The 27479-nt window shown below is 33.0% G+C and overlaps 1 protein-coding gene across 1 annotated transcript in view; it reads right to left on the reverse strand.

Annotated features, from left to right (window-relative positions):
* The window catches only part of Khc-73 (Kinesin heavy chain 73), a 184268-nt gene that overhangs the window by 59340 nt on the left and 97449 nt on the right, over positions 1-27479 (reverse strand). The window contains exon 3 of the mRNA XM_068770894.1: positions 23946-24109. Coding sequence (XP_068626995.1) covers positions 23946-24109 — 164 coding nt within the window. The remainder of the gene's footprint in view (positions 1-23945; positions 24110-27479) is intronic.

Here is a 27479-nt window from a genome sequence, read left to right on the forward strand (position 1 = left end):
GGCAGATAAAATTATAAAAAAAATATCTAGATTTTCACAAACAACAATTCATGTTTCACGTCATCCAATGTATGATATCATGTTAACACAAAAACGATAATATTAGGTCATGATATAATGTCTGAAGAAAATTTACTTATCCAACTTTTCTGGCTCTACTCTCATGTTGCGGTTAGAATAGAATGCTTTCGGTGGACTGAACTTTTGAAAGCCAATTAAAAGTTCGTTGGTTACAAATATCGCTGAACACGAGTGTTTTGATGGGCAACATTTTGTAAAATATATTTCATAACTATCACATGAAGTTTTATCTGGGACTACAAAATCTCTCTTTAAAAAGAAAACATGTTTCTTGACTACATAGCAATATAGTGTTTTGGAGATTCTTCGAGTAAAACTACAGAGAAAACGTACCACCTCTTAATAATACCTGTTCTGTTAATACAAGATTTTTCTTATATTAAACCAAAAAATATCTTAGCTCCTATAGTGAAAAACTTGTTGAGTAAATATTCTACGAAGAAAAACAATGCCTGTATACGTAACAAAATTTTAGAAAACACGATGAAGTAAGAAATCAGGCAAAGGAAGCATAAACGGTAATCGTTCTATCGGTAATATCTATTTGTGTAATTTATAAAAGAGTCTGCTGACTTATCTATACTAAACATATATTTTATGATATGTAATATTTTGCATAACAGGTAAAATAATATCACTCCTTGAATGCAATTGTTAAATTAAAATTAATTGCGTAAATATTTTCGTTCATATCGTTTAAATCGCTTACGATCTTTCTAATTTATTTACTTTTTCAGTTTCGATAAACGGTTACACGTTAAACCTCATGTATAAATCGTCTTCTAATAAAAAGGCCTATTTTAATTTATGGTACGTATTAAAAACGTATAAATATGATTGAAAATTATAAAATACAGTTAAAAATCAAAAAATGTACAATCAAAACCAATCAATTTATATTACAATTTTAAGGTTTAAACAAATTGTTACAGAATTTCACACGTATTTTTTTTCATACACTACCTAAATATTTGTACTTGCTTAACAAACACAAAGTTGTAGTGGAAACTTTGACGTGATAAAAAATTAAAATGACATATTTCTCTAAAAGTTCTCGGAAGAAAGTTCCGCCGTTGAAATACTAAAAGCTTCACACAGAGCACTTCTCCACTCGAAGGCGTCGTACACGTAAAACAATTTTCTTATAGCAGAATTTCCAGTACAAGTCTGAATCGCTTCATCACGTAGCCGAGGGTGAAAAAATGTTCGCAAAAATGTAGCCGTCAGCGTTGTATGCGGGTTAACTCGCAATTTCATGTAAATTCGGAGATCGCTGAAACGTCCCCTGGGAAAAGTTACAGATGTTCCAACAATTTCCTAGAATGCAACTTGAATTTTTTTGAACTACGAGCAGGAACTCGATTAATTTTTTTTTTCTTTCGAGTTACTAATTGAACTACGTCGTTATTGGAATGGATAAATAATTTGATTAGTTTTGAACAAGAATCACTACTTTGTACAGTCATTATTTGGAAAAACCTTTAAAACACCATAGAATTTATAAAATACGAGTCAGTTTTTTCGTATTCTATGCTTAAGAAAATATAATTTCTTTAGCCAAGAATGTACAATTCCCATTTAAAACGGCTCCAATAGTTCACAGAATAATATATTATGTGAAATGATATGAGAACGTCTCGAGCCACGGAAATAATAACAGCAAGTAGCCACATTACGCATGGCAGCGGTCCAGCGCGTGCGGGCACGAGGGTATTACTCTATGAATATACGAGCTTCATTGATCATCAATGAAGCATTACAACATTAATATATTTATAAGTTACATTAAAGAAAGCGTATTTTTATGTTAAGTACTTTATAGTTTAAAAAATTTAATACATGTCCGCAAGATTTAATTAAAAGTTTACACTTTTATCGCATAGGAATCGAAATGATAGCATGCATTAGACGTATATGTAAGTGAAAAACTCGAGAAAGGCTAGACTAATTAAGCCAATTTCTGTACTTTCGTGTTTTCAATAAAACACAAAGAATTTTCTTATGGAGAAGAAATATGGAAAACGACACTTTTCTTTTTTCACAGAAACAACATAGAAAATAAAAACAAATGTTCCTTCCTGGCAAATGACATTAATTAAAACAACGAAGGCTATTTAGAATGTAAGCAATCAACATATATCGTATACCATACTGTAAACATTAGAATTAAAATATAATAACATTATTATTAAAATCTTAAAGGTTTACGGACTGGAAAAGTCAATTATAAAAATTAATTGTATTTATTTCGTTAAAAATAAGTAAATAACGCGATCGCTTTAACATGTCCATCGGTGGACGTCTTACAACTGAAATGACAATGGTGATGATTGGACTGCGACAGGTATATAACCTTTGAAATTTTGAAATTTATCGGGCAACTAATAAAAAGTAATAATATTTTTTTATTAATTTGACAGTTTTGTCAATATTGGTCACCAGGAAGGCACACGCTATGTGAATAATATAACATTATTACTGCTCGAAAACTATCGCGTAAGAACTGCATACCCAAGGATCAGATATTCGAAAAATATGGAGATCGCCCTGGTATACAGATTTTAATCGTACCATCTTTTAGAAGGGAAAGTCCCACTGATACAAATATTAAATACAATATTTAATTGCAATACAGTGTTGAATCCAAAGATAAACAATCAAAGGTCATTTATTACATTTATTGTACAAATTACCCCATCAGAATAAAACAAATTAAAAAGATTGAAACATCTTTTTTTCACAATACAATTGGACGTGTTTGTGTGGCCCGAACGCATTGCAGTCGCGTCACAGTGCACGCTCGGACGCTCACAAACGGCTCAATAAACGACGTTGTCAGGGTTGTACGAACACGCCGTATAAATTATATATTATTACACATGGCATAAAATAAAAGAATATTTAATTCACGCCGTAGTACAACAGATTTTTTTTCGATAAGAGACGTTCAACACGTTCAAATTGTATCTGCAAAAAATAATACGATGCTACTACGATTTTTAGATTAAGAATCAAGCACAACAACGCGATTCAGTTACTTGTGTTGTACGTCTGATACTAAATCGCGTAAGATCACACCTAAGCAGACTACGACGTCCGAATGGATCGCCTCATTACACTTATATTCGATGGAAAAAATAAAATTAGTGGTAACACCCACTGAGATAGCTCTTCGCAAGGGACCAACCATCAATATAACCTAGTACGATATAAACATTTGTTAACAAATTAAAAAAACACGAAATAAAGATGTCGATAAAATGTTATATTAAGTCATAATCATACAAAAAATAGGCACAGAAATAAACGTAGATTTTCCTTTGTCAAAAATTGTCATGGTTTCCCAACTCACTAGCGCATGCAAGTTGTAAAGAGCGCAGCATATTATTATTTCATACAAAATGACGGTACATTATGTGCCGCAGGAAGTGAAGTACGCCATTGAAACGCCAATGCGTCTCGAGCCTTTAATTATGCAAACCCCACTATGAAAATTATCGTGAATACTGAGGCAAGAGAAAGCGCTTTTAGGAATAATTTCCTTTAAGGCACATTCCTTGGCAATCACAGCCCTTCAGACAGCCGTCTAGACGTTGATCGAGCTTCTTCGGAATAAAGCGACGATGTACGTTAAATTAAGTGATTATGAAAATGTTATTTACGTTTCGGTAATCTTATAGACGCTTTCAAAAAAAACTCTATTCTTTTTCTTTATTTCGTTTAAAAACATATTTGCAATAAATCCTTTGAACGAACCAGTGTTTGTATGTAGATAATAATCAAAGCATTCCATTGTAGAAAATCTCGACCGTCTTACCGCTAGAATAAACATCAAATCGCTGAATTTGAAGAAACTACAACAAAATCTCGGATCACGCTCAATACTTAACGTAAAAAATCATTAATAATAAATTAGTAATAAATAAATTAATTAATTCGTTAAACTATTTATTCGCGTTTTCATCATCAATATGTATGTATCGGACTTTATGGACGATCGTTAGTACGAGTACATGAAGCTTGAGACAAGACAAGTTATTTTACATTAAATGTATAATTAACGTATATTCTTTTTCTATTAATTTATTTTATAAAATTCGATGAGTGTGCCAGTGTCACACTTAGACTGTTACACAGTTACGTGATATGTATTGTCAAGTAGGTGTTTGAGTGAATTTGTTACGTATTGGACTATTCCATAAATCTTGAAATATAAACTACTAGGTTCGCTTTCATTTCTAATCAAATTTTTTGTCTGTATTTTTTTTCTTATGAAAAGTGATTTTAATTCTATAGATTATAATCAACTAAAAAGCTAAATCAATAAATCAATTTCAACGCACGTGAAGTGAAAATCAATAATAGGCGATAAATGGAGTAACGCGATAAAGAAAACATGTGATATCGACGCAATGGCGTTAAGCAAAATTTCATATTCCAGACATATTAATTAAGCATATAAAGCAATTCAGACTGTATCAAAACTGAATTAGCTAGTTGTGCAGTAGACGGGTGTAGGTGGGGTGGATACGGTGATAGGCGTGCGAGGGGGGCTGCAAACACGGACCTGCACTCAGACAATGCGGCGGACGCGACAGTTGGCATAAAAGTTAATCGTTACACGTTTCGATTGAAATTCGTTCTAGAAGGTTCTTTTGTACAATAGTAAGTACGCTTGTAAAACTGTTCACATAATCATAGCATTATATTATTTAGACAACCGGATCGGCAAACCCAGCGTTGGATACCACCTCCACCCTCAATGTCGTCTGTCTGTTTGTAATCTACTATTCAGGCTTCAGCGACCATCGGTTCTATGCACCGTGAGGGTCACCCACTGCTACTTCAACTAACCAATCTGCAGAGCAATGTAGCTTTACTTTGATTCGTCTACGAATCTTCTCATCTCTGATTCGACTTTGACCAATTACATCTTGATAAATTAGAGAAGCGTTCGCACTTTCCGAAGTCTATTTGCAATGATGAACACGGTTTAATATTTTCTTAAATTCAGCTATGCCATACTTTACACAGCGTCACATCAGCACGTACATCTTAAATATGCTTGTAACGTACACTAACGTGTCAAACAAATTGCAAAAGCCAGCGCAAAGGTGTCAAGAGGCAAGAATGCGTAATGCAATTATCATTTTTTTAGATTTTCTTCTGCAGCACGTATTTAAAACGTATATTTAATAATTTTATACCATCAGCTCCTTTTATAATTTACCACTTGTTTAATTGTACTTTAAAATGTACACGTGTATATAATTATGGGACAAAAAAATTGTCAACCAAAATTACGGCAGAATTTACAATAGCTTTCATTATATTCTGCTACCGGGAAAACTTTCTCAGAAAGAATACAATTTACCACGCCAGTCAAGTACGGATTGGCGAATGTTAAATGTGATTCTGATTCTAAAACTTAATAATTTTTTAATTATTCTCCCGAATGAGTAATAAGAATGTAATTTATACAAAATGTGCACTTTCCAGGAATCGACCTTACGGTCTAGGTTCGAGGCTCCTAATCTGTAAACACAGGATTCGGTAACTTATAGTTTAAGTATTTCTTTGACCATAACGTAATAATATGCTTTCTATCTGGTGTTGTCCGGTTAACGCTGATTATCTATATTAATAAAAATCTATATATTTGTTGCAAAGCACAAAACTCGAGAACGGCTCGATCAAGTCGTTCACTTTTTTATGTTATTGTGAAAGTCGTATGAACGTATGAAAATAAAGATTAAGAAGAAAATAGAGTAAAAACACTTCTGTTCCTAAACAAACTATACGGTAAATGAATCAACTGTTTTATGTAACTGTATGGTCTCTTAGCTGTCAAATATTTTAACGTTAATTAAAGCCGTTATCTCACGTTAAAAATATATTTTTGTAAATAATCCTTGTTTAATATTAACAAATTGAACCAATAAACAAAAGGATCACTTTAAAATGAGTTAAATATTTTTTTGTTAAAACTACGGCAAGCCACTCGTAAAAAAATTAAAGTAGAGCAAAAGTTTGAATGTGGTACTTCCTAACATAACATCTGCCACACAGTTGCCCAGCCGAGCGGTGGACACACGTTTAATTGCCTTTCCACTCCCACGGTCAAATGTTATGATCGACGTCACATAAATACAATGTCATACCACATTAATATACGAACACAGTTATAAGAATACACAGTATTTAGCTATATTAATAAAAAAACGGTCGTAACTTTCTTGACAAATACTGAAAACAAATTTAAATAAAAGTTTTTTTTTATTTACCGATCGTTGCCAATTTCTACAACATCTACAAACGTAATGTAAAAAAAATCTTGCTAAGCACTAGGCAAAAACAACTAATAAATAACAAACAATAAATAAAGTTATATTAAGTTTAGCCCGTTTAACAATTTTAATTATATCTATGTTTATCCTACACCGTCTATACTCTATTCGCATGTCCATTTAAATTGTATTGCTTGTGTAGTTTTTGGTTCATATGTCGTATATAAAAATTTAAAAAAAAAACTTGTACACATGCAAACGTGAAAAACAAACAAGTCATAATAACACGTGTCTTGACATAATTGCACCGGTTTACGTAATTCACTCAAGGCATGTTCTGTTACAGCTAAGCAAGCACTCAACGTCGCGCGTTAGGACCTTTCAGGGCGAACGTGTAAGCCGCCACGGCCTCTAACCTCTCCTTGAGAGGCTACGGTTTCCGCCTCTATTGATATATTTTAAGATCATAACAAGATTATTTAATCGTGGTATGATCATAGCTTAATTTACCTTAGATAACATTCCTACTGCTGGAAACATACGTTGAGTAAGAAAGTACTATCATACAAAACGTAGACGGAATAGCTGAAAGCTCTCAGAGAACCGCTTCTGAATTTATTTAGATTGCCCTTGCTTCAAAGAGAACAAGATGTTACAGGACTGTAAAGAAGGCCGTGCAACTTGCCACATGAACATGACTATTCTGCGAAGGGTATATCATAAAAAAGATTTCTTAACTTCTAGATTTCTAGATTCTTTAACCTTCAAATTCACGTAAGGTCATTAGGAAATTGACGTTGTCCCAAATTGACGAAAATCCAAGAGCTAGAACGATTGGAATAGGAGAAAGCCATGTTGCCGGGCATGGGCCACCCCCATTTCATTTCCAACAGGACTGATTGGAAGCTGACTATATTCAGCTTCTTCCGACAACCAAGGTCGTCTGTTCATTTTAAAAATAGTTTAGTTATTTACATTTTTAACAGCTTAGGTAATAGCGGCATTAATGCCTTATGGGTATTGTTAACCAGTCAATCCACGGTGGTACAGAGACATTTAGTACGAAGATGTATAAATATCATATAAAGTTAATTACTTACATAAAAGTTTATTATATATACATGATAACACTATACTTATTATATAATTACACATAAAAATAATAAATTAATAACTATAAATACTCTACGATAAAAAAAATATTCCACTAATACGTATATATCTGAACTAAATTATAGAAATATATAAAAAACACTAATAGTATCATAATCTATTTCATTTATCTCTCTACATTTAAATTAGAAATATGTACACGTAACCATAGAACTATGTAAAAATCAATTACTTTGGATGTCTGCTTTTCAAAAGCTCGTGTTCATTTTTGATGTAGCGTTTGATATATTTCGTGGAAAATATTGAAATCAACGAAAATGGTAGTGGGCGTCTGTGCGGACTTGTTTGTGTAGGTGATGAACAATCTAGTAATCAGACCTCAGTCTTCATGTAAGGTTCGAGCTTTTATCATTTATTTATCACCCACATAGGTTATATAGGTTGTTTTGTTTTTTGTTGCCTTTAAATCAACGAAAAACCGAAATCAGACGATTGATTGGCTAGGTTAGGACTACGAGTATATCCAGCTGAATGCGCTAAATAGAAAGTCCACACCACGGTTTTTCTTAAATTATTGTTATTGAAATCAAAAAATTAATTTTTGCTTCTAGTGATACTCTTTATAGGATAAAGAACAAAATTCATTAATTTTTGGAACTTTTAACAGAACCCCTATCGTGAAAAAATTATTTTTTGAAGCCATATTATTTTTGACACTGCTTCGCAACGTAGTTGTGCTGCTACGACCACTCTACCACTATGATCAAATCCTTACTTTTCTATTGTTTTCCACTTTCATATTATTGCGCGTAACACATGTTTTAAAACTAGATAAAATTTCAGTCTTTATTTTTAAAAATAATTTCACCTTTTCTCAAAAAAAATTACTCTAAATTACGTATTTAATATGTAGTAAACATCAAACATTACTAATTTAAAATATACTATATGCTTGACACCGATGTATGTGATCAGTTTTCTGAGGTCAGTAGTCTGGCCTATGGCCCAATTTCTGATTGACCTTGATTTATGGGAAACCCTATTACGTACTAAGCGAAACTATATCGTTAAGAGAAAAAAAACACTTTATAAACAACTTCATAGGAACGTTAACAGTGGCTATACTGTTTATTACTCCATTAGCAAACCGCAGTAACATTGAAGCAGCGGGCAACGTAGCAAGTTATACTCGGCGTTAATTCCTGCCGGCGGTAACTTATAACTCGCCCAAGTGCGCACCCTGTTAATAGCGCCGTTTTCTCTTAAATTGCATTTCATTAAGGCGACGCTGAACTTTGGGCGAACGCCCTCTTGATTTTAGACGCCCCAAGAAATTTGAATATTAAGAAAATACACAAATTAATAAATATATTATTCATGAATTCGTGACTACAGTCCAAAATTTATTGTGAAAATAAGTTATAAAGTTTAGAATAGTTCATATAGTAAAATATAATGTATTCGGGTCATGATAATAATGATTCTACATTGTCACTCTGAGCTACCGTTCTTGACGAATTACATCATCGTAAATTAGAAAGTCGTGTTCACATTGACCAGTTAAAGTACGCCTGCCGTCTTTTGTCTAAGATATCATCTATTCGTCAAAACAAAAGGATTAAAATTGATAGCGGAGAGACACGGAGTGAATTATGTTTTGAAATATTTAAACATATCAAAACGTGGTAAAAGTAAGTGGCTTTAGAGAAATACAGTAGTGAAACGTCAAATGCTGTGTTTATGAAAATGTTCTTTGTATAATTATTAAATAATGGAAGGTAACGTAAAAATTCTAGTAATTGCAATTGACAAATTTGATGACAAAGAACAATTCATTTGTTTTATTTAAAAATACTACTTACCCGCTGCTCCTATAGATTTTGTACTATTTAAAGTTAGTAGCTTGTCGCAGCGTCATATTTAATATGTGCCCTATATTGATTAAAATATTTTAACTTTAAAACTACTTGCGTAAATGCCTCTTATACACGATATTTTCTGTTTTCTCCACATAAACACTATTTTTAATGTTTTCTTTGACGTCAAATATGTATATGAGATGTGTGTTATGAAAAGAAACCCGAATCGGTGAATCAATTCTCTTGCTTTGCTCTTGGCGGCACATTTTCCACTTTTAATAATATACGTAGATATAAAATCTATTTTTAATATATTAATAGAAACATTTACCTTCAAAGAAAATTCGTATTATTCATTATATCGTAATAAGAATATAACGTAACTAGATGAAAGTTATACACTCAAAGAAATTATTTGTAAGCAAAATATTTTTAGTCAAATACGCCTCGTACGTGAACTTCGTCGAACAGACGTCAAAGCGTCATTTTTGAAACGTTTCTCTATCTGTAGACTCGCATTACGCCGACGCTCCGTAGACATTAAAACTTTCACTGAAAACCAAAATGTCTATTTAATACGTTTGGTAGAGCTCATTCATCTATTCCGGCAAGGCTTTCATTAATAAAGAAACGATTGAGAAACAATTCTACTGAACCTATAGTACTTAAGTCAAAGTTTATTTTTATAACTTTTATTTATGTCAAAGTACATAGTCGGCCATCACTCCCGGTATCACGTTCCCGAAAATTAGGAGTCATAGCATGCTCACAATACCACTACTATAAAGATGCAAGTACATCTTTGATATGAAATAAACATAAGCTCCGATTTAATGCACAACTGTTCTCTGGACGCACGTGCCTTAGAATATCTGTTCAAAGATAATTCCCTTAAGACATTTCCTTTATTGATACAGCTAGAGAAACATTTCTGTGCGGAAACACGGAAAAGATGTTTTAAAATTTAAAACACTTATCCTATGCTGCAAAAATAATCCCTGCGAAATATTTTTATTCATTGTTGGGATTGATATTAAATATTCGTTTGTTGCATCGGTAACATGAATCTAGATTGTAGTACCAAAAATAATGATATTTCTTTTAGAGAAATTTATGACAATTCAGAACGATCACTTGAAGAAAAATGGGCCAACACATATCTCAGCCATTACTTTGCTTTTCACATACAAAACAAACCACGCAGTAATTTCATATACTAACTCTAAAACATTTGACATCAATCAAAATCAAAAAGGCGTATCAGAGTGTAATCAAGCAAAAAATGTTATGCAACAAATTATTACTAGTTTTGCAGTCATCATGATCATCATTTTAGCCATAAGACAACTAATTGTAATAATAGTATCAGCAGGAGGCGGCCTGCTTTGCTGTGTACGGAATAAAAAAGTTACAAGACGATATATCAGCAAATTGATCACCTTGATCACTCTGACCTTTGTAAAATTTATTTCATCTACTGAATTTTGAGAAAGTAACTTTTGACAGTATGAAGTCTTTCGGGACTGCTATTTTTAATATAAACAACACTTTCATGCTTTTGGTAATTCAATTGTATAACGCCTTGTAATATATCCTGCCTTAGTATTCAATATCATAAAATATTTCCCTTGATAAAATATAGTTACAATCTATTTTATAGTACGGAACATGTACGCTTACTGAAAGCTTATGGAATTTTAATGGAACGGACGTTGTACGTACCCGAATAATGTCCGCATTCTTTATTCAGGAACCCCTATAAAATGCACCGTATGAATTCACTGCTATTAAAACAAAAATTTTGCTTAAAATAGATTTTCAGGATTTCAAATATGAATGCACTGGGTGAAACCATTCCGTAAAGCGTACATTAAAAACGCACCACTAAGCTATGCCAGACAAATACCATTATTTAAAAAAAAGACTACTTCTTGGAATACTTTATTTATCCTTCGCGAAGCTTATGACCTATGTTTCGCCTGATGTTAAGCGATGACGAGGTCTACGATGTTCCATGCTTGCCTGGAAGAAACCTATTCACTCTTGTCTGGAAGATTACTAAGTTATAATTGCCCGAAAACACTGACATAAAATAGTTAGCAGAAAACAGGCTATAGTTTCTCAACATTCGGCCACTATGATACTTATGACGGCATTACTTGGAATCCAATATTAGGAATATTCTTAGCGTATATAACATATGCCATAAAGTTTATTGTGTATGTTGTAGCTGTATAGAAGTTTATCAACGTTGTTTATTACGTAGAGTTAATTAGAACCGAGGTACTCAACGGCATTAAGAGCTCTCATACTATTGCGACGTTTTGTTGATTAGAATTATTATTACTGTAACTTTTATGGGCACAATGTATGGTATCATTTTGCTGAGGGTACTGTTCAGACAGAATTCATATACGTTGTGCTATCCGCTTAATTAAAAATACTTAACAAGTAGCATAATTTAACAATAACGGAAGAGATGCTTGTGATACCAATCACTAATCATGTTTCAATCAAGAAGCAGCTCTGATTCGCACCGGTGTCAATGTTTAATTTAAACTACCTGTACACAGTTTTTAACGTTTGGGATTATCTGTAATGAGTTGATAGAAGTGTTTAATAATTTATACTCAAAACTAAAAGTTTTACAAAGCATGTTTCTCATTGTATACACGTCACCGTCTTCATAATTTCAGCCGTAAGACATTCACTGTTTGGGATATACCTACTCCAAAGATTTGCAATAGTGCTAGTTGGAAGCAAGTTGTCAGTATTCAACGTCTTAACCTTATCAAAATCTTTTTCCACCTTGTGAACCTTGGTGAACGTCCTACGCCGCGCTTGCCAGTTCGTGGTCGCCACTCCAGAGACTCGAAGCCCGAGCGGCTAGGCTATCTGTTCTGCGCGCTATATCGCCTGCCTGCTGTCACATCAACTTACCAATGCTTTGGGCTGTCCTTACCTTATATATAACTTACCGAATATAACTATTTGCTGAACACTACCAAAAGTTTTTTTTACAGTAAAATGACCCGTTTTAAATTTATCTTGATTATCGACTTATAACGTCTATTTGAGATGTTTAAAGGATACAAGATATTTATTTAGATCTCTACCATCTATGCTATAAGAATCGTTCATGTGTATGGAGTATTTTAGACCACCCACCGTGGTCCTAGAACCTTAAAGCCCATGTGGCCGTCTGTTCTGCACGCTATAAGGTGCCTATGACCCATACAGCATAGCCTATACATATTAAGCATTCTTATATACAATAAATACCTTTTACGATAATTATCGATAAATTAAACAGCTGATTCGCTATTAGTCCCAAATTATGAAACATATTTTTTTTTATTTAATACACACACGCACCTCGGCCAAAACAGAAAAGACCCTTCTTCACAACCTCATTTACATTTTTATTTTTGTTTTTTAATTTCGTTTTTACTATATAAAATTACTTAACTTTAGATCATACTATTATTTTATGTGGATCTTAATTTTAATGTTATAATTGTGCATGCGTGTCGTCAATTATTACAATAGATGTCTTTCAGCGTGATGAACGTATAACTTGTATGTTTTCGTTGTTTTCACTTGCTTATATCTATACAATTTGATTTGAGCCTTTCTATCTTAGCTTTATATCTTATACACTAATTTCATATCTATTTATGTTATAATACTTCTACTGTCCTATTTACATTATTCAAATTTAATCAGCAACGCCTGATGATTCATCAGCAGCCGGCGCCGTATTTCCACTAGGAAACCTTGTGCTTCCGTTTCTGACCATTACATCCTTCATCATCTGGTCTATGAAATCGAGAAGGCACGATCTGAGTATTTCGTCGGAGCTCACATAACCTATTTAACCATTACTACGTACATCCTAAGGCAAGCCAAAAAACCTTCATTTACTTTAAATATACCATACCGTACATATACGGCTTTTAGGCAATAATGTATTCATATCCATCTCTTACATTGTAACACGTAAGTACCCGTTATTTGTCAGTCTTCTGTCTCCGCACCGTCTAATGGCTGTCTAAAGGAAATTACCTCGAGTGATAATATTGCCGATTGTATTTTATTTGCACCATTAACATTTTGATGTATATACGTAAAAAATAAAACAACAAATATATCCAACGTTAATTTGGTCTCATAAGAATAGAAGTTCTACCGCCAGCAATCACTTTATATGTTCGATGTTATTGTTTTGAAAAAAGTCAAGGTTATACTGATCAAAACAAATAATAATTAAGAGATTGCAAATTTAACAAGCTCACGGTGTGCCCCGCCGGCACGTACGACGTAGAACTAATGATTGGATCGATCGGGGCAGACGAGCCGCTGTTCTGCCCTGTTTTACGCTCAGCAAGCAGACTCACCGCCCCTTCACTTGCCGAGAGATTTCAATATTTTCGCAGCGGTGAGACACTCGATTTACTCCAATACTAGCAGCGTAATTTCATTGACGTCAGCATATATATTACTTATTTTGAAAATCACAAAAGTTACGAGGTGGTATAACGTTATAGCCACTTATCCTAAACCTATTTATATTAACTAAACTTGAAGGGGGGCCCCGTGGGAACCTCGATTCGGACCGTTATATATATTTATTTCACCGGATTAAAAACACTACCAATGTTCGGAATATATTTTGTGAAAGTCACAGCCAGATTATTACGTGATGAAACTGGAGCTTCTCATCTACTAATACTACCTATTTCTTAATTTATTTTGATGTTGGAAACATTTTTGGTAATATGTTATTAAAAATTTATATAACTGAAAAGTTATTTCTTATAAATACTGACTCTATAAGTTTATTCTATATTAGTTTGAACAGATGATTACTACGATAGAAGAAGTTCGGCTGGTATATTTTGAACATATTTTAAATATTTATGAATAATTATCACTATCCGCCCACTACAAGGTATAAGGCCCTTTTTAAAGATCACCACGACGACCGGTCTTTGTACTTTCCTTTTACCTTGACAATGTCGTCGGCCCATCTAGTATGGAGCCTCCTACGCACCTTATGAATAGTAGTAATATTTATGCACAGAATTTGAAAAATAACGCAGAACAATTTCAATTTCTTATTTTAATTAAATTATACTTTATATTTCAGCGGCTTAAATGTTAAAAAGAAAAGTAAAAGGAGTATTACAACGAAATGAACCGCAATGAAAAATAATTAGTGGAGCCGAAAAATGCGACAAAAAAAGACAATTACAACAGGTAATCCTAGCGTCGTTTATGACACGGAAACAAAAGAAAAATTCTTTCCCCCGCCGACGATGTACAAGATTAAAATTACATGGCCGGAGCGGGCGACTGGCGTCTATAAATCTCGCAAAGAAGCCGCGAGTTGAAATGCTAGTTTATGGTATAAACACGCCCTTGCGGAATACTAATACAGCTGAATCTAGATTTACGGATGAAAATCTTAAGGTCGTGAATATTAAATGAGGTAGTGAAACAATAACAAAGAATGCAATAAACTTGGAAATGAAGAACAGAGAGAATAAAAGAAACAGAATTCGTTAATTCAGCGAAACGTGCTTCATCTGTCTGAAGCTTCTTTAGTTTTTGTGAGCTGCAGAGGAATGAAAATAAAACGTAATTTTTTTATCTCAAAATCACAAAATGAAAGAGTAAACGTTGCCCGTAATAATTTTTAACGTAGAACGAATGTCTGTTTTTAGTACAAACTAAAACTCTTACACTTAAATTCAACAACAGCTTTATATTTTAGAATAATACTTACGTCCCAGTGCCTTGTAAGTCACCTCTAATTTATAAATGTTTGTAAATAAATAAAAAATTGAAAACAGGATGAGTCCCTTTAAACTTTTAACAAATGTAGTGTAGTGATTAGATTAAAATCGATTTAATCATAAATAATTCATTGCGTTTGTTACCTCAGCTGTAAACTGAAAATGAATTCCTACAATTTAAAGAGAGTAACAGAGTAAAGCGAGTACTTATATAGTTCAAATGATTTACATTTTGAAACTTACCGATTTACTTACTATTCAATGAGAGGTAGAGGCAAGCGACTAGTTATAACGTATAATTCATATCACGTTACTATCACTAAACCCCGCGTAGTCTTACGTCGTTGAATATTGTTTAAATAATTATTAGAAATATAATGTCCATAATATTAAACCTGATTTATGAAGAATTTTTCGAGCTATTTTCCAATGAACGTATTTGTAATAAAACAAACATTTTGGTTGTGATATTACCGACATAAGTTCATATGTTTTAGTAAATTCTAAGAGCAAAAATAAAATGGTAAAACGATTCATTTATAATGCATATTTGTGCACCGTTGTCATGCATCAATCCATGAATGTAAAATATTCCAGGCGATGAACATTTTCAACGACCTCATTCGATTAACGCCGGCAGATAACTCAGTTAAGGCACGACGAGCGTTCGCGGAGCAACGATAAATACACACAAACTATAAAAAGCAGGTAAAACAGTGATAAACTTTTGACAAATATTTAAAATGAAGAATCGTGCAATGGATATGTATAGAAATTAATTAATGTATAATCGATCAAAAAGAAGTAGTTGGTAGGAATAATGGAGTCATTTAATAAAGTGTCTTCCAGCCCATGCAAGTTAGCGAGACATTGATTGATTATATATTGGCACAAGAATAAGCCTGGAGCTTCTTCCAGCGTTGGCCTATTTTCACAGGCGTTCTGATGCCTTATCTATCAACATCAAGCATAACTTTGTCGTCTAGTTAATATCAGATGTCAACGAATGAATATAATTTATGTACGTAAAGTCTCACGTAGAAGCGCTCCGTATTACTGGCCACTACAACCACAATCGTTTTTAGAATTAAATTATTCTTGCGTGTTTGAATTTAAATTCGAATATCGATTTGAATTTGGATCCAATCAGTGAAATTGTCGTTGACATTATGTTTGCGTTTAAATTATATATAGTAAATGATTGTAGACTGTTGTATTGCCGGTATAGGCGGCGCGGGAACGTCCCCTACTAGGTGGACGGAGAAGTCCTATGCATTGCAGTAAGCGTCTATCGGCTAATGATCACACAACTGTAAATATTCTGTAAATATGTAAATACACCACCTGACTTTTTCTTACCATGAAGGAGCAATAAATAATTGCACGGGTAGTTTCTAACATCCATTCGTATAACACACGCGAACACTCTACACGGCTTTCGCTACACTGTATTTTAATAATTAAAATATATAACAATCAACTATATCCAGATAAATTCATACAATCAAAAGTTTTAGCTATAGTAGAGTTGTGTTCAATTAAATCAGAAATCTCTAACAATACAAAAGCTTTCACTTCAATAGGATAGTTTGGAATCGGTTCTACGAGTTGGATAATCCACAAACTTGGTAAGTTTGAAGCACAATTGAGAGCGCGAATAAAACGTTTAGTTACAAGGAAACGAAAATAAATTTAAAGTTTCCAGTAAATACACTGGTGCACGATAGACAATATCTTTTACAAGTTTCGAGTTTAATCTACTATAACAGTTATTATGAAAACTTGTACTGATTATTACACTGGACACTCTTTTAAAGCAACAGGTGCTACAGATGACCACTGATGCCTTAAGGTCCTGAAGTAGAAACCACAGACCGCCAAGCGTCATAATAAATCCACCCGTAATGTAGACACAAGAAGTTGTGTGGTCTATGTCTAGCTGTGGACGTCCTATGGCTGAAATGATGATCAAGTCATATAGGAAAATAAAGCATAAATGCTTCCTTTATTAAATAAATTCACCAATGAATAACACAAGATACAAACTAAAAATTAAGAAAGTATACAATAAAAATGAAAGTAGGTTCACTCCTTTTTAGAAGCAAACAACATGCAATAATTTGAAAAGGGGTTACATCGTGTTTAAATAGGTGATTCTGGAGGATTTGTGCGATAAAAATACCGGTTTCATGAAGATTATTATTGTAGTATTAACACTATTTATCTGTCTAGAGCACAGTTGAATTTCAAAGGAGAAGTAGTTAATAAGACTGTCATGTTAGGGCTAAGTAGACGCACTGTCCTATGTCACAAGTAGTCTCTGGATACGAGCAGTGCAAGACCGGCAATCGTGGCGATTCTGACAGAGATCTATGTCTTACAGTGGGCTTCTTCATCTGCTGACATAAGAAATTCTATATTGTTATGAGTGTAAGGTTAACTACGGGGAAAATCAACACCTAAATTCTATCTTTCTTTTTCGGTATAGACAAACAATGGTACAAAAAACACATCTTTATAGCAGCATTGGACAATTAAATAATTCGTCAACTTCAATATTAAAACACCCGCACTGCCCAAACAATTTGTATCGGGCACACCGTACTGCACCGGTGGCAATTAATACAGTTCGTTCAGTAATTAACCGCTTGCGTAAGCTCCAAATGATTCGCTCGTCACAAGCGTGAAAAACGAAACACGCTGCTCATGTTATTATCGATTTGAATTTGTACAGTTCGAATCTGTACGCACATCGCATACAAATGTAAAAGTATTTTTATAACGTTTATGTAAATATTGTCGTAACTGCAAACTCATATGTAAATATTGTAAATAATTTCTTGTTCCCCGACCCCAACTTATAAAAAAAATTATTATATCAGTGAAGTCAAAATAAAAAATAAACATTGAATTAAACTTAGCTTTCACGTTACTGCCTAAAGAGAATAATTCCTTCATTTAGACGGACAAACTTTCACGTCCTACGTATCCTGATCTATAGCGTAAGGATGATGTTATGTTTGGATCCTACTTATCAAAACCCTTCCGAGAGATCGTCCTCGACACTTTGAACGAGCGCCAGGATTTACTACGAAATGTGCAGATGCCTCTCCCTACTGTGTTAAACAAAACAAGTCCATTTCGTGTTGCTACCTTCTCTTAGTAAGTTTTAAATGAACAATGTCGGCCTCTGTACTCGACGCCCGCAAATGCCATTTGTCGCTTTCTATGACAGGCAAGAGATAAGGTTATTACGTAAAGAAAATAAACGTGTGAGATTGTGGATTAATCAAAAATGATAATACAATAACATATTCTTCAACACTTCTATTCACTTTCAATTAAATACTTTGTCGTGTAAAAATTATTACGACTTATCAGATAAAACTTTAGCTTGTTTTCCACTTCCATTAAAAACCGGAAATGAAAAAAAACTTTTTCTTTTCAAAACTTTACTTCAATATTAGAACAAGAGGAAATTGCTTTTCTGTACGGAGTGCGAAAAATTCTATAATAATTAAGTCGTAAATCATAAGAAATTACTTTATAAGAAATTGTTGTTGTTCAAAAAAAATTTTTTTGTTTCATGATAAAATATCGAAACGAGGAGAACATTCAATTGACAGTAAAGCTTAGGCGTTTGAAATACAAAGTCAAAGGAAACACTGCATCGCTATTTTATATGCATGAAGTTTTAAAGAGGTGAATGTATGGCTCATTTGCTGTCAATTAATATACAGTACACCCTATCCAAAGATCAATAGTTTCAGAAATAATAAATAACCTGATTCCAATAAAGTAAGACAAATCGTTTTCAAATTTCAGATCACTATACAAGTATATTCTTATCATTATATAATAATAAATATAATATCACTACAACTAAACTAAAACACTAATATCACTACAACTAAACTAAAACACTAATATCACTATAACTAAACTAAAACACTAATATCACTATATAGACTGCACTACCAAAGTACACAAATATTATATATGTCAGGGATACGTCACTTTATACATACACAGGATGATTGTAAATAGGAGTCAAAGCTTTAACCTTTTTGCAGATAAATAAACTATACATTCACCGGATTAAACTTTTACACTTATTACCAATCGCCATTGTATATAGAAACCAAAATATCTCTAAAAACGAAATCTAAAGCAAATTCTTTGTAGAGTAACGTAGAATTAATTTGAGATGACGTTAAGGCTATAATTAACAGCGAGCAACGGTAGCGGTTTCCCAATTGGATCATGAAATTAAGCAACTAATTATGGATATTTCACAATTCGTAATCTCCCCATCTTCTCGAATCGTTTACCTTGATGAGCGATTACACAGCGGCTGCCGAGTGTTGCAATTATTTGCGAATTACCGGTACATTTTACGGTTTATAATACCGTATACTGTACAAGTAATACGATCTGTATATTATTGGGTACCGTGTTAAAAGATGGAAACGTAATTATAATTTTTAATTACTCATTTATACCCAAAATTAAGAGGAATAATAGTCTAAGTAAGTATTAGTAGACTTAGTGTTCACGTTTGACAGACAATACGTTGTTACATGTGTTCTGTTCTGCTTAAAACTATGTTATTACGTTTGCCATCTTATGACATTGTTCCCCTTAACCTCATAAGCTTAGTATCTGTGCTTGCTATGACCTTTAGAACTTATGGAACACAAGAATGCACTCGCATTTATATTCTATAAAGATAGCTTACGGAAATAATAGCCATCATACCGTCTGAATTATCTAGACAATAATACGAAAAGGGCGTGATTGATAAGACGCACACGAGATATTTAAGAACAAACAGCTTAATACCGATCACATTATAGTACTTGAAGTAGCGTAACAGGAGTTGGATTTGGATTCCTGTTAGGCGTATACTATGTAAACAATTAAGCATTACCATTACGTTTAAAGATAAACTGGAAGGAAATCGGCATACTATACAACTACATATGCAAGATATATGTGGCATCAAACAATTCGTACTGGACTAGTTTGAATATCATTCGATTGTGTCTCTGATAAGGACCTGTTGGGTTGCCAATGCTGTGTTCCTGCATTAGCAACATTACAAAGCTATCACAAAGTTACTGTTGTCTAAAAATAAAATCACTTATATTATTAAACATTCAAAGTTTTATGTATAACCAGGTAACTACTTCATATACGCGAAAATGAAATATAAAAAGCGCATTCGATAGTTAGTCTTGACGACATTACCAACCGATACGCATTGTCAGTTGCAACAGCGCGCAATTGGCGTGGACATCATTCTATTTAAAAATCAATTTCCCGACATCGCCGCCCCCTGAATCCCTCGGCGGCCAATAACCAAGTACACACAGACCGTGCGGCCGCACTCCGCTGCTTCCGACCTCTTTAGTGACGGAAAACCCTTTTTATTGCAGTTTCATTGTCAATTTATTGCAAAATGATTTTTATTTAGCTGTCTTGACGGCTTCGTACTGCCATCGCATTCCAAAAATAAATTGTCTTTTGGGTATTTAACATTTAATTCCTTAAGTTACACGGATCGTGGAACATGTTTTTATAATTAATACGCCATTTTTAGTTTTAATTGACGCGAAAAGTGTTATAGGAAAAGAAAAGTATACTTTTAACTACAATCATCGCAATTTTTCTAATTTTCCGCCTCGCTAGAACCTTTCTCGTGTTTTAACGAAAATATGAAATGATGCCAATTTAGTAGACTGGTTTTATTTAGTATATTCTTGGTCATTCATCATTTACTGTTCTGCGACCATGATACTTATTTTTTTTTAATCTTGACTAAAAAGGCTCAAAAAACCATTATCATTGTAAGAAGTAAATATAGCTCTCTCTCACACAGACACACACTACGTCATCAACATATATATATAATATTACTTATTTATTTTCATATATTAGGTTTTCGATAACTAAACGATTTTATTATTATACGACAAAACAAACGGAACATTTAGCTGATGGAAATTGATATATTCTATGTCCTAAATCAGCGAACAACGTACACGTTTTTTTTTCCATTTTAAGACAGAAACAATCCGTTCAATGATTTTTTGCACTGAGGTAGCGCACGTAGGACCTGGAGGAGGTTTTATAAAACAGCTAAACCAAATTTGGGTTTAAAGAATTTATATCATAAAACTCATTCTGTTTTCTTACAATGAGATTAATATTACATTATATTAATATCACCATCGTTGTCACCAGCTAAAGCTGCAGTTTGCTTATTTTTTTTAATGGTTATGTTCTTCATTTCATTACGTAACCTAATATGACAATATCGCTACCTGCTCATAATTAGTAGGAGTTTGTTCATTTCTTAAATAATAATCGTATTCTGTTATTCCAGTGTTATTGAATTGTATATACGTTAAATTACTTTAGGTTGAATATATACGTTTTTTTGTATGATTGTGTCGTCGCTGTGCAAAAATGGTAGTAATGTAATACTTTGATTCCTTTGCCGCTGGCATTTCATATTGCTATTTCAGTTTTTTTCATCAAAACCCTTGTCGACTGTTGGCTTGGTTTTAATACTGTTAGTAAATTTTAATAAATATTTGAAACATTTTTCTATTTTCCGTAAGAAATATTAAAAACATGCAATTCTAATAAATTAAATACATAAAGTTAAAAAGCAAGTCTCTACACGCCGCCTAAAGCAATCTTTTTCAATTTTCCCTGCGAATGTATGAAAGAGCGAGCTCTTCGCTAACATTCCCCGAGTTAATTGCACTTAAGTCTGTAATGATTCTTGCAAATTATTTAAACACAACGCATTCAAAGCTACCTCTTGTTCGTTAACTACAATTAAAGAACCTATATTATCAAAGCAATACTTTTCAATTAAAACAAAACTAGGACATGCTTTTCTAACATGATGAAAATTTGGTCCGTTCATGATAAGCATGCCTTTCGTTCGTAAGTATGCCTTCAACCGATCACTGTGAGATTCGCTTTGCAGATAGGAACGATTTGTTTAGTAACAGGGGCGTTGGTAGTTCATCGGAAAATGGTGAATCACTCACGTTATACAGTCCATTCGCATTCTTAACACGAATGGAATATCATTAAAATTCTAAAATAAGCGATGTCCACTGCATAGAATATATCATTAACAGCGGAGAAATGGATTACTCAGCCGAGATCATAATGCTCTTTGCAGATTGCGTAAAATTAACTAATTAAACAATTAACAATGGTGACGTATTGCTTATTGATTATTACTAATCACAGTGGTAATAATAAATAATTCACTAATGTGTGTTGTATTACTTAACAAAAGTTGAACTTAAATAAAATTGGCAAAAGACTGGATATAAATTATACATTGCAATAATTCCTCCGAATTATTTTAAAATAAATTTAAAAAGTCTTTCAAACTAAAACTATTAAAACATCTTCACATATACAAATAGTACTTTTCAACATTGGATTGGATTAGTGTACAAATTTTAAGACAGAACATACTTCTGCGTTAAGAACATTCGTGAACCTTGAATGAGTTTGTTGTGGGCTCCTCTCAGATGAGAGCGCGTTTTGAACACTAGTTGTTGGATATTTTAAAAAGAAGGTTACATTTATAGACTAGCTCAGTTATTTCAGGTTTATAATTAAAAATAATATGTTTAAAGTCATCCCGCACTGATTCCGTGTCGTATATTACAGCCCGGACAATCTATTTTTATGAGACCTCGCTTCTGTGACAACTATAGGAATATAACATATCTTATAAAATACAGAAGAATCCTCTTCGGATATTAAAAAAATAAAACAAAGTAAATAATATAAATAATTCATCTGTTCTATTTCCTCCAAATTACTATAACGAGATAACTATGTTTTATTACACTTTATAAAAAGAAAAGTAAAGAGCGAAAAGAAATAACATAGTTGAAAGTTTCTCTTTCTTATTCAAGAGCTGAAAACAAAAGGTGTAGCCGTCGCTATATTTACTGCGACCTTGACTCTTTCGTTTTTCCTCAATTTACTTTCAACGACAAAGCGTGATGTGAAAATAATTTATATACTTCAGCTATACAATAAAACCACAAAATTATTTTTAAAATTGTTTTTAAGTCTCAAAGCAATATTTTTATATATAACATTGTTTCGTTATATTCATCATAAAAAAGTATTTTTTTAATAATACTAACATTTAAACTATACGGTACTGTTAAAGAAGATCGTATCTCGAATCTCACTAATTCACACTTTACATAGTTTAAGTTCCAGCAAGATCGAACTGGTTAATTGCATTTTTCGTACTAGCTCTTCAAACTACATGCCTTTAAAAAAAAAGAAAAACAAATCTTGTAGAAACATCATTCGTGTGTAATCGCGCAAAAATAAATTTGAGTAAAGAAAAAATATGTTCGTAAGGGGGGCTATGCTTTCTTTTATTCATGCATGACAGTCGATAGACACCCTCTGCAAGGTATAGTCCTCCTACAAAGATGGCCACAATGACCAGTCTTGAGCTCCACGCATCCAATGACTTCCCGCGACCTTGAGTCTCCCTCAACCGAGACTAAATGTAATATATACTTCTTATAGGGATTTACTCAGAAATACTTATTAATGCTAATACACAACGCAATCTAAACCTAAACGTGCAGGTTGTGAACCTCAAAAAGAAGGAGTATCTTTGTAAAATAATAAATTTCTAGTTTTTGATGACACTATCAACAAACCAGGGGCTGACTACAAAGGAATCATACTATTAGTTTAATTCACACGAAGCGTTACGTATAAATTAAAAACCTCACCTGTTTGTCCGTAGGCAAAGATGCAGGCGTTGTAGCCGTCGAAGGCATTGTCGAGAATATCCCGGCCGAGACATTCGAACACTGTCTTCTGAGAAGCGAAGTTGGGTAGAGCCGAATCCAGTGAATAGAAACAGTGGTCGAACGCAAATGTTTTTGGTTGTTTTCTGTAAAAAAAAATTATATCTTTGTTATAAAATAACATTATTTCTAATTACCATTTGGTATATACACATATAATGTCTGAATATCGCTGTACAAACAATATTTCCTGTTTTATAATGAAATAACTATACGCCTTATATATCGTTTGAAGAATTATTTGTTTTAAACACTGAGCATTTAAAGAGAAAAAAGCTCCGCTGTAAATATCTAGGTTTGAATGAACAATAATATCAATAAATAGAAATTAGAACAACGATTCTGAATTACACACAATAGTAAAATAAACTTTATTTACCGTTAATACTTAAAGCGCCCCGTCAGTCACTAACGGCTGACGCTGAACTTTCATTAATTTTATTGAAACACGGTAAACAAAACAAAGCTAAATAAGTTTATAACATGATGAATGTTTACAAGCATTTTGTTTTAAAATAAATGTTTACTTCAAATAAATTTACTCTACTTATAGTGCGATTTGTATTGCTATTGCTATATATAACATTCAACATGTTAGGGTATTAACGTACTATTGTGACAAGTGGATCTAGACTGTGTGTATGTCCTCATAGAGATGCTACAGAAATCATGTTTCTTAAAACTTTCGCGCACTGTCTTAAAAATTCCATAAAAACACCACGACCTGCCAACTATAGCTTGATAGCCGTACTTCAAATAAGTAAGTAGACGTTAGCGGATCGTTAGCTATTGTGAACACAACGGCAACATCGAGCGTGATTAATCGTACGATAGGAGAATTAAAACGCACGCGAATCGCAGGCCGCACGATCAAACCGCGCTAATGGCGGTAACTTTTAATTAATTGAGCTTACTAGACAAATTCCAACGTCCCGTCAACCCCGCGCCGAGGGTAGATATTAAAAATACTTTCGCTACTATAAACAAATTAACAAAGCGACAGGAAAATTCTTGCCATAAACGTGACCTTTAAGACTTTTTCAAGAAAGTAATTTAACGTGAAAATTTTATTCAGCGATTAAATGACAGAGACCATCATTTTCATGACACTTTCGTCACATCACGGCAGTGAAATTAATACGTGATATTATATTGAATACTTGCCAATTTCATATAGATACCATTGCAAGGTTAAATCAAATTTGACCTTTTAATAATGTAGGGACCGTTATCGATTGATGATTAACCCTGATTACATAAATCACTTTTAATGACAAACTTTCTCTAACTTTAATCGCTGATATCACTTTAAAGCTCAAATTACATCAGTTAATCTATCTTATCAAAAGGTTCTATATAAACAAAGGTGTAACTTTTAATAAAAATCATAAAACATTACTTAAAACAATAGATCAAATAACACTATGACGTGCGGATGAAAATAAATGGTCATTGAATTAAACCTGAAAAGCTGAAAAGCGTTTGTCCTGTGTAGTAGGCGATCAAATGAGAAAGTTATTAAGAAATTGGACGCGCAGGTACAATCACGTAATATCCGATCGACCCTCACTACTCCTAAACGCCAGACCATTATACCTTGTGGGACGATAAGACTCACCGACGCTTAGTCTAATACCTTTACCAACAACGAACAGCTAGCTTAAATCACTTTAACTGCAAAGCTTTTGACGTCGCTTTTACAAAACACCATCATACAATGTAAAGACGTCAACAAATTTTAACTACAATAGTATGTGTATATACGTAATTATACACGTAAGCTTTTACGGTATTCGTTAGCCAGGTGCAGCCATTATATAGGATTAAGTTTGCGCAACGTCTGCCGGAAAGCGGTCGCTTATCTAAGAGAAATTTTAGGCAACAGCTTCCAAATGCCATACTCTAAAATTTAAAATCGCATTAAGATAGAAAACTGTAATTTAACAAAATTAGTTTAAAATACACAACTGACAGTGGATACTATTTATACCCGAATTATAAAAAAATCCTGTGCATGCTTTCGACTGCGATATAAATTTACGAGTAGAGCAACGAGGCAGGTACCTGAACGAAAGTGATACGTTTCATCTGCACGAGTAGTACAAATATTTCATAATAAAAATCTTATTAACTGTCACTTGACACGCGTCATTTTAATCGATCATTTCCAATAAAATATTTAAAGTATTCTTTTAAATCCAGTCTTTTTACAAGCCAGAGTTTCACCATTACGTGTAGTATTCATAAAGGTGTTTTGTTTTGCAGTACAAGGGTAACGTATTACATTTTTGTATAGTTAAGTCTAGAGGTCGGCAAGCCATATGTTGGCTACATATGAATTGACTTTAGTACTTTTTTGTGGTTCTGTAACAAACGTTTCGAGGTACGAGACAAGTAATTGAGACATATTTAAAGTGAAATGCATACAGTTTCGAAACATCTCTTTTTTCTTTTCAAATTAATAAAGGTATATCTCTCTTTATTAGAAAAGAATTTGTATATAAATATAAAAGCATCTGTATAAGCATGAAAAAATGAAATGATGTTATGTGTATATATATATATATATATATATATATATATATATAAGTTTAATTTATTGTCCCGTTAGAAAAACCATACTTAATGAGAAATAATTTAATTTTAACACCAATTATTTCCGATAAAGTGATTATTCTTCATTCTTTTGTAACGATGTGTGGCAATATGGTCTATGGCTACAGATCGTAATCTTTTAATTTTTTTTAATTACAGCGGAATAGATGTTGTTATAATAACAATTTGGCATTTAGGTTATAACAATTTAATTGCATTGGTAAAGTTAAAAAACAGTTTGCTTTGAATCCTCAAGTACATCTGTCAGATTCAAGAATATGTACAGAAAATTTTAATAAGCTTTTAATTGTCCGCAATGTAGAAGGTAAAAGGGCTAGAGTGCTGTGCGGGTTACCGTAGGTTCGCTGGACTGGAGCAGTTTCAATAGTGTGCAATGTCACTACTCCTTCTATCCTTAAAACTTTCTGTAAACATAAAAGTATGGAGAAAAATGGTAGCGGACACAAGTCACACGTCTCATTCATGCGGAAACGACTAAGAGTGATTTTAAAAGAGTTACAAAATCCTCATCTATCGAAGATCATACTTGTTCACAAACACATAATTAATTCTAAAAAGATAAGTCTGAAAGTACATAAAAATGTTAATTGGGGTACAGCCACTTTTGTGACGTGAATTATCTAAATCCTTTTTTTTTTTTACAAAAGCCTCAGGTAAAATCTATTGTTTTCAGTTGCAATATATTTTTTCTGTATTCAGTGAATACGGCCGCGAACTGTCGGCGGAAAATACACGTGAAACTTGGGATTTAAATGAATTTCCATTCGTTTTAAAAAAATAAAGTGATGGTTAACTTTATAAAGCAACTATGAATGAAGTAACAAAATAAAAATTGTTATT

Source organism: Battus philenor, unplaced genomic scaffold (genome assembly GCF_028537555.1).
Source record: "Battus philenor isolate CCGP_79_NKW_IND1 unplaced genomic scaffold, ilBatPhil1.0.hap1 SCAF_3, whole genome shotgun sequence".
NCBI lineage: Eukaryota > Metazoa > Arthropoda > Insecta > Lepidoptera > Papilionidae > Battus > Battus philenor.